The sequence below is a fragment of the Myxine glutinosa genome, chromosome 8 (genome assembly GCF_964187855.1).
Source record: "Myxine glutinosa chromosome 8, kmMyxGlut1.1, whole genome shotgun sequence".
NCBI lineage: Eukaryota > Metazoa > Chordata > Myxini > Myxiniformes > Myxinidae > Myxine > Myxine glutinosa.
Genome location: NC_136268.1, coordinates 110,654,987 through 110,670,206, shown reverse-complemented (window position 1 = coordinate 110,670,206; position 15,220 = coordinate 110,654,987). Strand labels below are relative to the sequence as shown.

Below are 15,220 nucleotides of genomic sequence, written 5' to 3'. Positions count from 1 at the left end.
TGTTTTTAATTAGGTGGTGGTGAGGTGTTTTTAATTTCGTGGCTGTGAGGTATTTTTATTACGTGTTTTATGGCTGTGAGGTGATTTTATTACGTGTTTTATGGCTGTGAGGTGTTTTTATTATGTGTTTTATGGCTGTGAGGTGTTTTTAATTTTGTGGTGGTGAGGTGTTTTGAATAACGTGGTGGTGAGGTGTTTTGAATTTCTTGGTGGTGAGGTGTTTTTAATTTTGTGGTGGTGAGGTGTTTTTATTACGTGTTTTATGGCTGTGAGGTGTTTTTATTACGTGTTTTATGGCTGTGAGGTGTTTTTATTTTCGTGGTGGTGAGGTGTTTTTATTACGTGTTTTATGGCTGTGAGGTGTTTTTATTACGTGTTTTATGGCTGTGAGGTGTTTTTAATTTCGTTGTGGTGAGGTGTTTTTATTATGTGTTTTATGGTGGTGAGGTTTTGAATTACTTGGTGGTGAGGTATTTTGAATTACGTGGTGGTGAGGTGTTTTCAATTACGTGGTGGTGCGGTGTTTTGAATTACTTGGTGGTGAGGTGTTTTGAATTACGTGGTGGTGAGGTGTTTTGAATTACTTGATGGTGAGGTGTTTTGAATTACTTGGTGGTGAGGTGTTTTTAATTACGTGGTGGTGAGGTGTTTTGAATTACTTGGTGGTGAGGTGTTTTGAATTACGTGGTGGTGAGGTGTAATCGTCCCAAACTTCCAGTCTGCACCTACCCCTCCCCTATGTATGTGCTGAGGGGTTCTTTCTTGAAAAAAAATCATTCAACCTAAATCTTCAACCTAAATTGCCCATAAAAATGTAATATCACAACCACAACAAATACATTTGTGCAAAGTAATTGTTTGCATTATGATTGGTGAAAATCATGACAACACAGCAACTCAGGTACAGTCATTAGCCTCAGCTAAAATAAGCCCGTTCCTCAGTATCGACGCTTGGTGAGGCGAGTGCAGCGAGCCGAGCCAAGCTAGTATATATGTATATATATATATATATATATATACATACATACATACATACACACACACGCACACTGCTCTCAGATTATAGATGATTACACTCACTACGAAGGGATTAAAAAACAAACGGTTTTTGATTTATTTTTTTTGAATGATTGTTACAAAATAATTAAAAATTAAATACAGAAATATGAAATTTACATTAGTATTCAACCTCCTGAATCAATACTTTGTAGAAGCGCCTTTGGCAGTGATTACAGCCTCTAGTCTTCTTGGGTATGTCTGTATCATGTTTGCACATCTGCATTTGGGAAGTTTCTTCCATTCTTCCTTGTATATTTGCAAGGCTCTGTCAAAGTTGGATGGGGAACATTGGTGAACAGCATCTTCAAGTCTTTCCACAGATTCTCAATGGGATTCAAGTCTCGGCTTTGGCTGGGCCACTCAAGGACTTTCACGTTCTTGTTCTGAAGCCATTTCAGTGTTGCTTTGGCTGTATGCTTGGGGTCATTGTCTTGTTGAAACGTAAAAGTTTGCCGCAGTCTAAGGTCTTTTGCACTTCAAAGCAAGTTCCTCCTTAAGAATGGCCTGTATTTGGCACTATCCATTGTTCCCTCTATCCTTACAAGTCTCCCAGTCCGTGCCGCTGAAAAGCATCCCCATAGCATGATGCTGCCATAGCATGATGCTTCACGGTGGAAATGGTGTTAGATGGGTGATGAGCTGTGCTCGGTTTCAGCTAGACGTAGCGCTTTGCATTCAGGACAAAGAGTTCAATTTTCGTATCATTAGACCACAGAATCTTTTGCCTCATGATCTGTCTTTCACGTTCCTTTTTGCAAACCCCAGGTGTGATATGATGTGCCTTTTTCTCAGGAGTGGCTTCTGTCTGGCCATTCTCCCATAAAGCCTATATTTATGAAGTGCTGCACAAAGACTGTTGTTCTTCTGGCAGGTTCTCCCATCTCAGCCAAGAAACTCTGTAGTTCTGTCAGTGTGGTCATTGGGTTCTTGCTAACCTCCCTGGCCAACGTCCTTTTTGCCCGGTTGGTCAGTTTGGTCGGATGGCCAGCCCTAGGAAGAGTCTGGATAGTTCCATATTCTTTCCATTTCCCCATGATGGAGCTCACTGTGCTCTTGGGAACTTTCAACACATCATAAATTAATTGTTTTATACCCTTCCCCAGATCAATGCCTCCTCACAATTCCATCTCAGAGTTCTACGGCCAGTTCCTTGGACTTCATGGTAGAGTTTCTGCTCTGATATGCACTGACAACTGTGGGACCTTACATTCGTAGCCAAAAATATTGGCATCCTTGAACTTTTTTCAAATACTTTTCTCTAAAAATAAGTTTAAATTGACAAAAAATATTTGGTCTCCACAATTATTTATGTCACTGTAAATATTACAGAACTTTTGTTTTTGATTCAGAACTTAATTTATCCTTTTAAATCAGAAAATAAAAAGAAATTGGATTTACAGAATTATTGACATCCAAGACTTAATATTTGGTAGCACGGCCTTTGGACAAAATAACTGCAGTCAAGCGCTTCATGTAGCCATGAATGAGCTTCCTACATCTCTCTAGTGGCAGTTTGGCCCACTCTTCTTGTGCAAAGTGCTCCAGTTCTCCCAGATTTGAATGATGCCTTCTCCCAACTGCTATTTTCAGATCTCTCCACAGGTGTTCAATATGATTTAGATGTGGACTCATTGCTGGTCACTTCAGAGCAGTCCAGCGTTTTGTCTTAAACCATTCCTGGGTGCTTTTTGTCCTGCTGTAAGACCCATTACCTTTGACGGAGACCCAGCTTTCTGACACTGGGTTGAATATTGTGCTCCAAAATTCTTTGGTAATCTCCTGATTTCATGATGCCATGCACACATTCAAGGCACCCAGTGCCAGAGGCAGCACAGCAACCCCAAAACATCACTGAACTTCCTCCATGTTTGACTGTAGGGAAGGTGTTCTTTTCTTTGAAGGCTTCATTTTGTTTTCTGTAAACAGAGATTATGTGCTTTACAAAAAAGCTCAAATTTGGTCTCACCTGTGCATAGGACATTCTCCCAGAGGATTTTGGCTTGTTCGGGTGTGTTTTGGCAAACTCTAGTCAGACTTTCTTATGTCTATCTCTCTCTCTCAGTCTTGAGTCTTCTACCATAGAACCCCCTTTCATTGAGTTGGCGACAGATGGTGCGAGTTGAAACTGTAGTACCTTGTGTCTGAAGGTAAGCTTGAAGCTGTTTGGCAGTTGATTGAGGTGCTTTCCCCACCATTCGAACAATCCTTCACTGCAATCTTCAATCAAGTTTTCTCTTGCGGCCATATCCAGGGAGGTTGGCTACAGTGCCATGGGCCTTAGACTTCCTGATAACATTGCGTGCAGTGGACACAGGAACATCAAGGTCTCTGGAGATGGACTTGTAGCCTTGAGATTGTCCATGCTTGGCTACAATCTTATGTCTGACCTCCTCAGACAATTCTCTGGTTTTCTTTCTTTTCTCCATGCTCATTGCGGAACACACAGTGACACAAAACAGCAGAATCACTCATTTTCTCCATTCAAACTGGTTGAATGAGTGATTTTATATTGCAGGCACCTGCAAATCACCACAGGTGAGTTCAATTCCAAAGTAAAAGGAGAATCGCCTGCTTGAAATCGAATTATTTCTAACAACTTGTAAAAGGTGCCAATAATATTGTCCGGGCCATTTTAAGATTTCTTTGTGGAAAAAGGTAAGACTTTGTAATTTTTCCGCTTTTTTGTATTGTTCCACTGCAGACCAAAGAAATACATATGTCGAGACCAAAATTTATTTTTTATTTCAACAATTTTCTGGAACAAATGGTGCATTATTTGAAAAAAGTGCAAGGGTGCCAATATTTCTGGCCACGACTATGTATGAAAAGGTGTGTTTCTTTCTAAATTATGTGCCATCAATTGAATTGGTCACAGGTGGACTCCATTCAAGTTGTAGAGACATCTCAAGGATGATCAAAGGAAATTGGATGCACCTGAGCTCAATTTGGAGTGTCATCGCAAAGGGGTTGAATACTTATTGACTCACATTTGCACTTTGCATTTTTTATTATATTGTAAAAATCTATTCCACTTTGACATTATGGAGTATTATTATGTGAAGATCAGTGGCAAAAAAAATCTGAATTTAATCCATTTTTAATTGAGGCTGGAAAGAAGTAATGCAACAACAAAATGTGAAAAAGTCAAAAGGTATAAATACTTTCTGAAGGCACTGTGTTTTATCCGCAATTCAATTTGATCATGTTCAAACAATAATTTCCTTGTTAAAACGTCTATGTATTTAATACGTTAATAAAATAATTTGCCATATTATGCAGAAAACCTTTGTTTTAACAATTGTGCTTTAAATGAATCCCATCAACTCACAATGCCAAGTATGATCGTTTATAAAGCAGGTCACAAGAGTATTCAACCCCTGTAGGCTGAGGAACAGTTTTAATCAGAGCTCATGTTTAAATGTTAGAGAACTTCCCGCCATGAGCTTCTTGTAAACCTCATCGAATATCTCGTTTTGAGCCACAGTCAGATGATTCTTCCAGTCTCCGACCTCACCTGAAACGCATTGAAAATAGAGAGGGGAGAAAGCTACTTGTATTGCACATCTGGTACATTTGATTTCTAATGAGGTGCTAGGCCATTAAATAAACAGATTTGCTTTAATAATAATAATAATTCATTTATTTTGTATAGCGCTTTTCAAGAAGCCCAAAGGCGCTTTGACAGAGTGCAAAACATAATGCATAACAATACATGAAAACAACAATTGCAAAAAGACAAGAATCAATAGGGAAATATTTAAAGCAAAAGGAGGGAGAAGGAGAAGAGATAGTCAGGGGTTAAATGCTGTGGGTTGAATGTTGAATGCAGTGTTGAACAGGTGGGTCTTTAGTGATGTTTTGAATGTGGTGAGTGAGGAGGAGTCTCTGATGGTGTGAGGTAGTGAGTTCCAGAGGGTGGGAGCAGCGATGGAGAAGGCCCTGCCCCCCAGGATCTGAATTTGGTCCGGATGGGGGGGGGGGGTCAGGAGGTTGGTACCAGCAGAGCGGAGGTTGCGGGTGGGAGTGTGTCTGGAGAGGAGGTCAGCCAGGTAGGATGGGGCCAGGTTATGGAGGGCTTTGTATGTCAAGAGGAGGATTTTGTACTGGATTCTCTGGGGGATGGGGAGCCAGTGAAGTTTGCAAAGGACGGGGGTGATGTGGTCACGGGTCAGGGAATGGGTGAGTAGACGGGCAGCGGAATTCTGAATGTATTGGAGTTTATTGATGATTTTTGAGGGTGAACCATAAAGGAGGCTATTGCAGTAGTCCAGACGGGAGGTGATGAAGGCATGGATGAGGGTTTCTGCAGCCGTGGAGGAGAGGGATGAGCGGAGACGGGCAATGTTTTTCAGGTGAAAGAAGGCTGAATTTGTGATCTGTTTAGTGTATTTGTCGAAGGAAAGGGTTTGGTCAAAGACGACGCCAAGATTCGGGATGTGAGGGGAGGTGGATACTGGGATACCGTCGATGTTGAGGGCAAAGTTATGGGTGGATTTTGTGAGCGTTTTTGGGCCAATGATGATTATTTCAGATTTATCACAGTTAAGCTTGAGGAAGTTGATTTGAAGCCAGGATTTTATTTCAGTGATGCAGTTTGGCAGGATAGAGTGGGTGTCGGTGGAGACGGACTTGGTGGAGATGAAAAGCTGGATGTCATCGGCGAAGCAGTGGAATTGGAGACCATGACGGCGGATTAAGTGACCGAGGGGGACAGGTAAAGGATGAAGAGGAGGGGGCCAATAACTAAACCTTGGGGGACACCTTGGGGGAGGGGAGCAGTGGGGGATTTGCAGTTATTGATGGAGATGAACTGGCATCTGTCAGAGAGGTATGATTTAATCCAAGAGAGGGCAGTGCCGGTAACGTTAAAGGTGGATTCAAGTCGGGTGAGGAGGATGGTGTGATCGATGGTGTCAAAGGCAGCGCTGAGGTCGAGGAGGACGAGAATGTTGAGGTTGCCAGCGTCAGAGGAGAGGAGAAGGTCATTGATGATTTTGAGGAGAGCAGTTTCAGTACTGTGGTTGGAGCGGAATCCGGATTAGAATGTTTCATACAGGTTATTGGCAGAGAGGTGATGTTTGAGTTGAGCGGCTACAGCGCGTTCCAAAACTTTTGACAGAAAGGGTAGGTTGGAGATGGGTCTGAAGTTGTTTAGGGTGTCAGGGTTTAGACCAGGTTTTTTTAGAATGGGGGTAACAGCAGCAATTTTGAGGGAAGGTGGGACGATGCCTGTAGACAGGGAGGAGTTTATTGTTGCAATGATAAGTGGAGAGAGAGCAGGGAGGGAGGCCTTGACAAAGCTGGAGGGGATGCGCTCAAGAGTGCAGGTGGCAGTTTTCATTCCTATGAGGAGTTCAGAGAGGTCAGTAGGGGAGATTGGGGAGAACCGAGACAGGGGATGGCAGGACAAGAGGGGGCAGGTGGTTGGAGGGGGAGCGGGTGCGGCGGTGGTCAAGCTGTTGTAGATTTTGTCAATTTTGCGTTGGAAGAGAGGAAGGAGATGCAGTTGTCTACTGTGAATGACTGGGTGGTGGTGTTCAGGGGGCGGAGGAGTTTGTTTATTGTCAAGAAGAGTGCTTTTGGGTTTCCGGAGCCAGAGTGGATAATTTGAGAGTAGTAGGCGGAGCGGGCGCGGGAGAGAGCATCTTTGTAGTGTTGTAGGTGGTCCTTGTAGGCCTGGGAGTGAACTGTGAGCCTGTTTTATTGCGGAGTCTTTCAAATTGGCGAGCACGAGTTTTCATCAGGCGGAGTTCAAGGGTAAACCAGGGAGCAGAATGGGTGAAAGAAACTGTTTTGGTTTTTATAGGCGCAAGCTGGTCAAGGCAGAAGGAGAGAGTGTGGTTGTAGTAGTCAGTGAGGTCGGAAGGGGTGTGGAGGTCAACGAAGGGAGAAGTGGACATTTTTTCAGAGAGGGTGGATGAGAATGAGGAAGGTGAAAGAGCGTTTAGCTTACGGAAGTTGATAGTGCGATAATGTCTTGGTGTTGGGGTGGGGATGTTGATGGTCATAGTGATAGCTAAGTGGTCAGAGAGGGTGAGGTCGGAGCCAGAGAGATGGTGCAAAATTAATCCAGTGGAGCAGACAAGGTCCAAAATGTGACCACGGATATGGGTAGGAAAGTTGACATGTTGAGTGAGGTTAAAGCAGGTGAGTAAATCAGTGAGGTCAGTGGTTATTGTGGAGTCAGTGGAGTCCATGTGGATATTGAAATCACCAAGGAGGAGGATTGAGGGGGAGAGGGAACATAGCTGGGTCAGAAAGTAGGAGAAGTCAGACAGGAATGATGGGTGTGGTTTGGGAGGGCGGTAGACGACAGCCATGACTGACTGCGTGCGACCAGAGAGTTTAAAAGCCAGGTGTTCAAATGATGAGGATGAGGCGATAGGGATGAGGCTGGTCCTGATGTCTTGACGGTGGATAACGGCAATTCCACCACCTCGGCCCTCCGAGCGTGGTTTAGTGACGTAGGAATATCCATTGGGTGTGGTGAGGTTGAGTGTGTAGTAGTCCAGAGGTTGTTGCCAGGTTTCGGTGAGACAGAGAAAGTCCAGTTTATTATCCAGGATGTATTCGTTCAGGATGAGGCATTTGTTGTTGAGGGACCGGGCGTTGAACAGGGTGAGCTTGATGTTGTTTTGAACAGCAGGGATGAATTCAGGTGATTTAGCCAGGGTTCGTAGGCAGGAGGTGCGATTGTGTGCGTTGCTGTGACCAGGTGCGCTGGGACGAAGAGTGAGAGTGCGCTGAGCCGACCAGAGGACGGGGATGGAGTGACCTGATTGCAAATATACAAACTTACGACCGGAGCCACGGTGAATGTACCTGGGTCGTCGGAGGAGTCCATTTGATTTGATGGCAGAGATGCATGATGGGGTGGAGCGGGTATTGAGCAGAAGGAGCCTTGCGGCGGAGTACCGCAGAGCCATGCCAGGCAGGAGCGGAGAGACGAGACGGGGCCAAGCTTGAGGAGGTGAAACAATGGTCCCAACTCACGGGAGTGGGCCCGAGGAAACGAAGGAGCCAGGTAGGTGAAGCCAGGAGCAGAGCCGGGACCAAGCAGAGGGCAGGCAGGAGCAAAGAGATGATCACGAGGCCAAGGTTGATCACGGCAAAGCGGCAAATGCAGCGGCAATCGACCGCCGCCGCTACAAATCTAGATCACAGCGGGAAACCGCCACCAAACCGCTGCGATGGTCACAACCCACGAGAGCGTGCCCGAGGAAACAGCGATAAGGCGAAGGAGCCGGGCAGGCGAAGCAGGGAGCAGAGCCGGGACTATGCAGAGGGCAGACTCAATGGCCAAAAAATCCACACGACCACCAAAAAAAGCAAGCAACTGACAGTGGCCCGGTCGAAGAAGCGGCGAGCATGTGACGCCTGCGTCCTCTTCATACCGGACCGGAAGCGGAGGATGTAAGTTGTAAGGATGTAAGATGTAAGGAGGATGATATAAACTGGAAAGGATTACATACACAAAAACGAGCTATGGAAGATGTAAGGAGGATGATATACACTGGAAAGGACCGTTCACTTATCAGTCTTAGTTGGTATTTATTCTTCAACTCTTACAAATCATTCTCGCTACCTTCAATAGATTAACAAATCAACGCCTGCTGAACAAAGTTTAACTGTTAAAGTTCTGGATTTTGTACAACTCTTATCAACACCTTCACAAATTTGTGAGCATGTTGGAATAATAGGAAGCCAGTCCAAAATGAGAAAAATTAGCAAATGAAATAAATAAACAAGATACAATTATTATTGTTATTATATAAAAAAATAGAGAAATAAACAATGCAAACAAGAAATATGTCATGCATAGCACAATACTTGTGAATCCCTAAAATAAGTTGTTGGCCTATGATGACCTCAAATATAATTGGTGGTTGAATTCAATGACCAGATATGCAAATTATCTTCAAATTTCAAGTCAATTGGATGAAAATTGAGGATTTTAGAAATTCGGCCTATGTTGACCTCAAAAATAGTTGGTAGTTGAATTCAGTGACCAGATATGCAAATCCTCTTAAAATTTCAGGTCAATCAGATGAAAATTGAGGATTTTAGAAATTTGGCCTATGTTGACCTTTTTGCCTATGTTGACCTCAAAAATACTTGGTGGTTGAATTCAGTGACCAGATATGCAAGTCCTCTTAAATCCCATGTCAATCGGATGAAAATTGAGGATTTTAGAAATTCGGCCTATGTTGACCTCAAAAATAGTTGGTAGTTGAATTCAGTGACCATATATATGCAAATCCTCTTAAAATTTCAAGTCAATCAGATGAAAATTGAGGATTTTAGAAATTTGGTTATGTTGACCTTTTGGCCCATGTTGACCTAAATATAATTGGTGATCGAAATCAGTGACCAGATATGCAAGTTCTCTTCAAATTTAAAGTCAATCGGATGAAAATTGAGGATTTTAGAAATTTGACAAAGTTGGTGACCTTCGGCCTATGTTGACCTGTTGACCTTTTGACCCCAAAAACAATAGGCTTCTTGCTTATGACCAACTCTACTGTTTGATGAAGTTTTGTGAAGATCGGTTGAAAATTGTGACCTGTATGCGACTGACATAGACAAACAGGCAAACAGACAAACGGACAGAATAAGCACAAGACGAATCAATATACTTGAAAAATCTTCGATTTTCACAAGTAATAACTAAATAGCCCTTCCAAGAAAATGTCGAACAAGAAAGGCCTTAGACCAAGACTGTCAGAACATACACTTTTTGACAAGACCCTTTCACAGACATCACGATTACGAAAAATGAATGCAACCACCCATCTATACTCAAGCTAACATTCTGCCAATGTCCACTTCCCCCCTCTATCTAGGTAGCTGTTTCATTAAGAGTTTATCCCCATCTATTGTTTCTGCTGCCACCACCTTCTCAGGAAGACTTTTCCATGCGTTAACGACTCTCAATGAAAGCTGTGACCTTCCTTCGATGTGATGACCAAAACTGTACACAATATTCTAGAAACTAGATGAAACCACACTGAATTCCTTCCTGACCAAACACGATGTTGTTTAACCTTCCTTAAATATCCCTTAGTCCGACCACTTTAAAATAACAACTGTGTGTCAACGACACCTCATACAGAATGAAAAAATATACTACATCCACACACCTCACACATTCACCAGCACCACCACCACCTGCCCTTGCCCCACCCTCAAAATGTTTGACTTTTCACATGGGCTCGGCAACCTTAACCAGGCGAAAAAACCAGGTGTTTCACCAATCAACCAATGCATTAAACCATCTTTCGGCCTGCTTGAGCTTGAGTCACATTTGGATTCTCTGAGCAGTTGAAAAGCAAGAAAAGCAAATAGTTTTGAACAAACCTTTTCTCATGAAGGGTGAAATCGATTGGTCCATGATGAAAGAAGGAAGAGTCTCGTAGTTGGTCATCGGATTGCCTTTCATTTTTGAAAAGCTTGTGTGGTGCACAATACGATCTATGGTGTCCTCCGAAAGATCCCTATCCAAAAAAGTTGCCACCTTGATTAACTCTCTACGAAGGTTCTGGTGTGAAAACAGATAAGTCACAATTATTATTGGCAACATGTTGTGGCATGACTATGTTCTCATGAATTACGTCGACTCCCACTGGAGGTTTTACCTCCAAAGATGAACCGAGGGGTGAAAGGTCATGTAAATTTGGAAACGACTAGAGTCCCTGTATAAAGGGAGTTGTGTCAACTCAAATTTGGACGCCATTTTGTGTCTAAGTGTGTCGGATTAGATATACATGTACATTCGCGATATGGGGTGATATATTCTAAACCTGCTAAAAAAAAATTTACTACATATATTTAGTGTTATTATTACATACAGGTGATATTTGTTTTGTCAAAAACTCAGCTATTGCCGTGAAAAAGAGCTGTGTGGTGGTATTAAAAGTGGTATGGCAATTCATTTTACAAGCCAACACTGCATATAAGAGCTAACATTATAAGTAAGACAAACCAATGCTGTCGTTCTCTGAATTTTAATAACTTTTAGAAAGGAGTGTGGGCATATCCAATATTTTTTAAAGGGTGCCGAGAGCAATTCCGGTGTAGGACTTCCAGCCGACATATAGTCTAACACACTTAAAACAAATTCTGTACGTGGTATTGCCATATTTCTATAGTGTACAACTTTAGTTTTATCGACATTTATATTCAATTTCCATTGTAATGATTTAACAAGCTGCAAGTCAGCTTCTGTCTCTGACATAAGGAAAACGTCATCGGCATCTAGTAAGATTGAAACGTTCATTTATTACTACACCCTTGCCCAGAACTCTGATGGATATTGCCTGATCGATTAATATGTTTCATAGCTGGCGACTTAATTAACACTTAATTTTCGACTGCGCCAAGCCGTAATTAAACAGAGAAAAAACTTTTAAAAATACCTGCAGTGTGCACGGTTCGTCTAGTCGAACAGATATGGAAAAGCACAGATAAGACGTCGTATTCACCATAACTAGTTTAATTTCACCAGGAAAACGATGAGGCCAACACAGTAAACATTCAGTACAAAACTTGGTTCATACATTCAGTACAGAACATGATTCATACATTCAGACCGTAAGAAAACTCTGCCCGTAATACAACACTCTGACCAGACCAACACTTCATCCCACTACGTTCACTCCTCACAAGTGAAACTCATCACTACTCCGTTCACTCCTCACAAGTGAGACTCATCACTACTCCGTCACCATACCATACTCATCCATCATCTAGATACGTTAGATACTTATCCATACGTTACTCATCCATACGTTAGACTCATCCATACGTTAGAGCGTATAGAATAGATACTTAGAGCAGACAAACACAAATCACTTCCCTTTAAAAGGGTTTTCAACGGACAGACAACCAAAAAAAAACCGAGCAGATACAATTGCTTTTGAACATCGATCATCAAGCGGCGTGGGCCTACCTGGCAGAGTCTCGAGGAGTCGATCGCTTTCCAGCTCTTTCGTCTGACTTTCGCTTCCCAAATTTGTCTTCTGACTTTATCACTTGGAAATCTATACATCTTATATTTCCCAGATTGGTTTGAACAACCAAAAGCAGAACAACCAGTCATTTTGTTTGGCAATAAACAACATTCCCGTACCAAGCTGACGTTCACGCACGGTGAAGTTAGACACAAAATGGCGCCACGAAATCACGTGACCAGAAATCTCGGGTCAGCGCATGGCGCAACTCTCTTTATACAGGGACTCTAGAAACGACTATGTTCATGCACTTGGGTTTAACACCAGATTGTAATTTAAGCTCGCTCTCATACCACGGTGACAGACTTACTATGGTGGCTAGAGTATCGAGGATTCTCTAATTCACTGTTTTTTGGTAATCAGTCACACAAGTACGTTTTATTACCAGATGACAATTTCAGTAACAACAAGCGTTACGCCTAGGTCCCCCGTCGGTGAAGTGATGTGAGTTGACAAAGTGGAAGACGCAAGGGTGGCCATCTTGGATTTGACGTGGCGACCCAATTTTCAATAGCATTTTTCCTTATGCCTAGATACACCCACACACTAGATTAGAAGTTGGTACTTCGCTTATTTTTCAAGATATTCCGCTCACAAGGTTCAGACATACATGGCGTCAGATATACATGGCAGCGGCCATCTTGGATTTTGACGTGGGTTGCACCCACACACCAAATTAGAATTCGGTCCTTCGCTTACGCACGCACGGACACACATTCGCACAGGAAAACCATAGTCCCCCTTTCGCTCCGCGGTGCGACGGGGGACAATAAAGATTTATTAAGCCATGGGGTGGGGAGGGAGAAACAAACCACGCCTAATCTATTTATGGAGCAACACCGAACTTGATTCTGTGCCTTAGCAACACGGACCTACACAAAGGAAGGAAGACAAACAGAAGGAAAGATGAAAAAAGATTAGAATGAGCCTAACCTGGTGATGATTTCACAAGGCAGCCGTTCGGTGAGAAATATCATCGTGCCATCTCCATTTATCTCTTCGCCATTCAAAAAGGAACACTAGTGGTCTTCTTGTGTCTTAAAAAATGACGACACACTCCAACTGTCTTTGCCTCGTTCAGAGGACTGTTTCCAACTACCTAATCAAGTTTGTTGCAACTTCTCACTCCAAACATTCCTTGCCACTTTCAAAGCAGAATTATTGGGTAAAATGCCAGGGGCAGAGAAAAGGCCCCTTTATATATGGGTATGTGCCATGTGGCAAAGTATAGAAAAGAAGGTACAGTCAAAAAATCTAGTGTGCATGCTGGACTACCCTTTTGTTCTTAGGAGGAACCAAGTAATGCTCAATAAAAGTTCATATAAAGGGCGCCAATTTGATTCATACAGGTGCATGAAGAAGTAAATGTATTTTATTTGCAAGATGTTGGGTGCCCCTTAATATGAACTTTTATAGAGCATTACTTGGTTCCTCCTAAGAACAAAAGGGTAGTACAGCATGCACACGATATTTCTTGAATGTCTATTTGTTTCTATAGTTTGCTACATGGCACATGCTCTTATATAAAGGGGCATTTTCTATGCCCCTGGCATTTTACCCAAGAATGTCCCTTTTTGTCCCCCGTCGCACCGCAGAGTGAAAGGGGGACTATGGTTTTCCCCTCCGTCCGTGTGTGCGTCCGTCCGTGCATCCGTCCGTGCATGCGTCCGTCTGTCTGTCCGTGCATGCGTACGTGCGTGTGTGCGTGAGTGAAGGACCGAATTCTAATTTGGTGTGTGGGTGCAACCCACGTCAAAATCCAAGATGGCCACCGCCATGTATGTCTGAACCTTGTGAGCGGAATATCTTGAAAAATAAGCGAAGTACCAATTTCTAATCTGGTGTGTGGGTGTATCTAGGCATAAGGAAGAACGCCATTGAAAATTGGGTCGCCACGTCAAAATCCAAGATGGCCGCCACCATATATATGTCTGAACCTTGTGAGCGAAATATCTTGATAAATAAACGGCCTACTAACTTCTAATCTGGTGTGTAGGTGTATCTACACATAAGGGAGAACGCTATTGAAAATTGGGTCGCCACGTCAAAATCCAAGATGGCCGCCTTGCGTCTTTCACTTTGTCAACTCATCACTTCACCGACGGGGGACCCAGGCGTAATGCTTGTTTTTCTATACATTGCCACGTGGCACATACCATTTGAATGGGCCCCTGGCATTTTTCACAAAATACATTTTAAATACGAACAAAATTCAGTTGTTCATCGTACAAGACTTTATTCAAGACGATATAAAAGACTTGAAAAAAGTAAGGAGAAAAAAGATATTCAACCCAGATGGGACTTGAGCTTGAGCAACTTTCACAATCCCCAGCTTGGGAGTCTGATGTTGTATCCATTAGGCCATTGGGCCAGCACATTACATTTGGGTAATAACATTTTGAAGAGTTATAAAGTGTGTATATATTTTTATATATTTATTTATGTATATATATTTAGATATATTCAATTTTAAAGCAAAAACGATAGCACTTAGGTGGAATTTGTTTAGAAAGCCATTAACTAGACCTATTGACCAATGTATGTTCCAAGTTTCAGCTAGTTTCAATGTATAGCCCTTAAAATAAATGCATAGACCTTGAATAAATTGTAAATTAAAAATGTAATAAATTTCAAAGTAAATTGTATTTGCCCTTGAATGTAATGCAAATGTATAAATGTATAATAAATATAAATGTATAGCCCTTGAGATATGAGTGCCAACATTTTTGGTGGATGGACGGATGGAAAAAATGGATGGACGGACGGACAGACACCAACGTGATTGAGGCTTTTCTAAATAAAACTCAAGAATGTGGAAATAGACGTTGCTGAAATTTGGAACATATCACCTCGATGTACAAAGCATTTAATTCTGAAAATTGAAGCCGATTTCGTCCAGTAGAAACCGAGAAACGTATTTTCAGTCTCCATGTAAAAGCCGCATACAGAGAAACGATCCCTTATATAAAGGGAGGGTCGCTTTGTGCCTCCCTTTGATACTAACTCTGTCTCGAAGACAAGCTGTCACTGAAGCCCTCTGGGATTGTTACCCAAGCTCTCACGATAGGCTCCTGGTAAAGCAGTCTCTGTCCTGATTGGATCAGGGGGCATATGGCTGGTGACTTCAAAACCATTGGCTAAGTTCAGACATG

General features: G+C 42.5%; 1 protein-coding gene across 1 annotated transcript in view; it reads right to left on the bottom strand.

Annotated features, from left to right (window-relative positions):
- Positions 1 to 4,047: 4,047 nt before the first annotated feature.
- LOC137432844 (sulfotransferase 1A1-like) overlaps positions 4,048 to 15,220 on the bottom strand; it is a 59,056-nt gene continuing 47,883 nt past the window's right edge. The window contains exons 8-9 of the mRNA XM_078783679.1: positions 10,417 to 10,597; positions 4,048 to 4,573 (exon numbers count right to left, since the gene is read on the bottom strand). Of these exons, the coding sequence (XP_078639805.1) occupies positions 4,461 to 4,573; positions 10,417 to 10,597 (294 nt within the window). The 3' untranslated portion in view covers positions 4,048 to 4,460. The remainder of the gene's footprint in view (positions 4,574 to 10,416; positions 10,598 to 15,220) is intronic.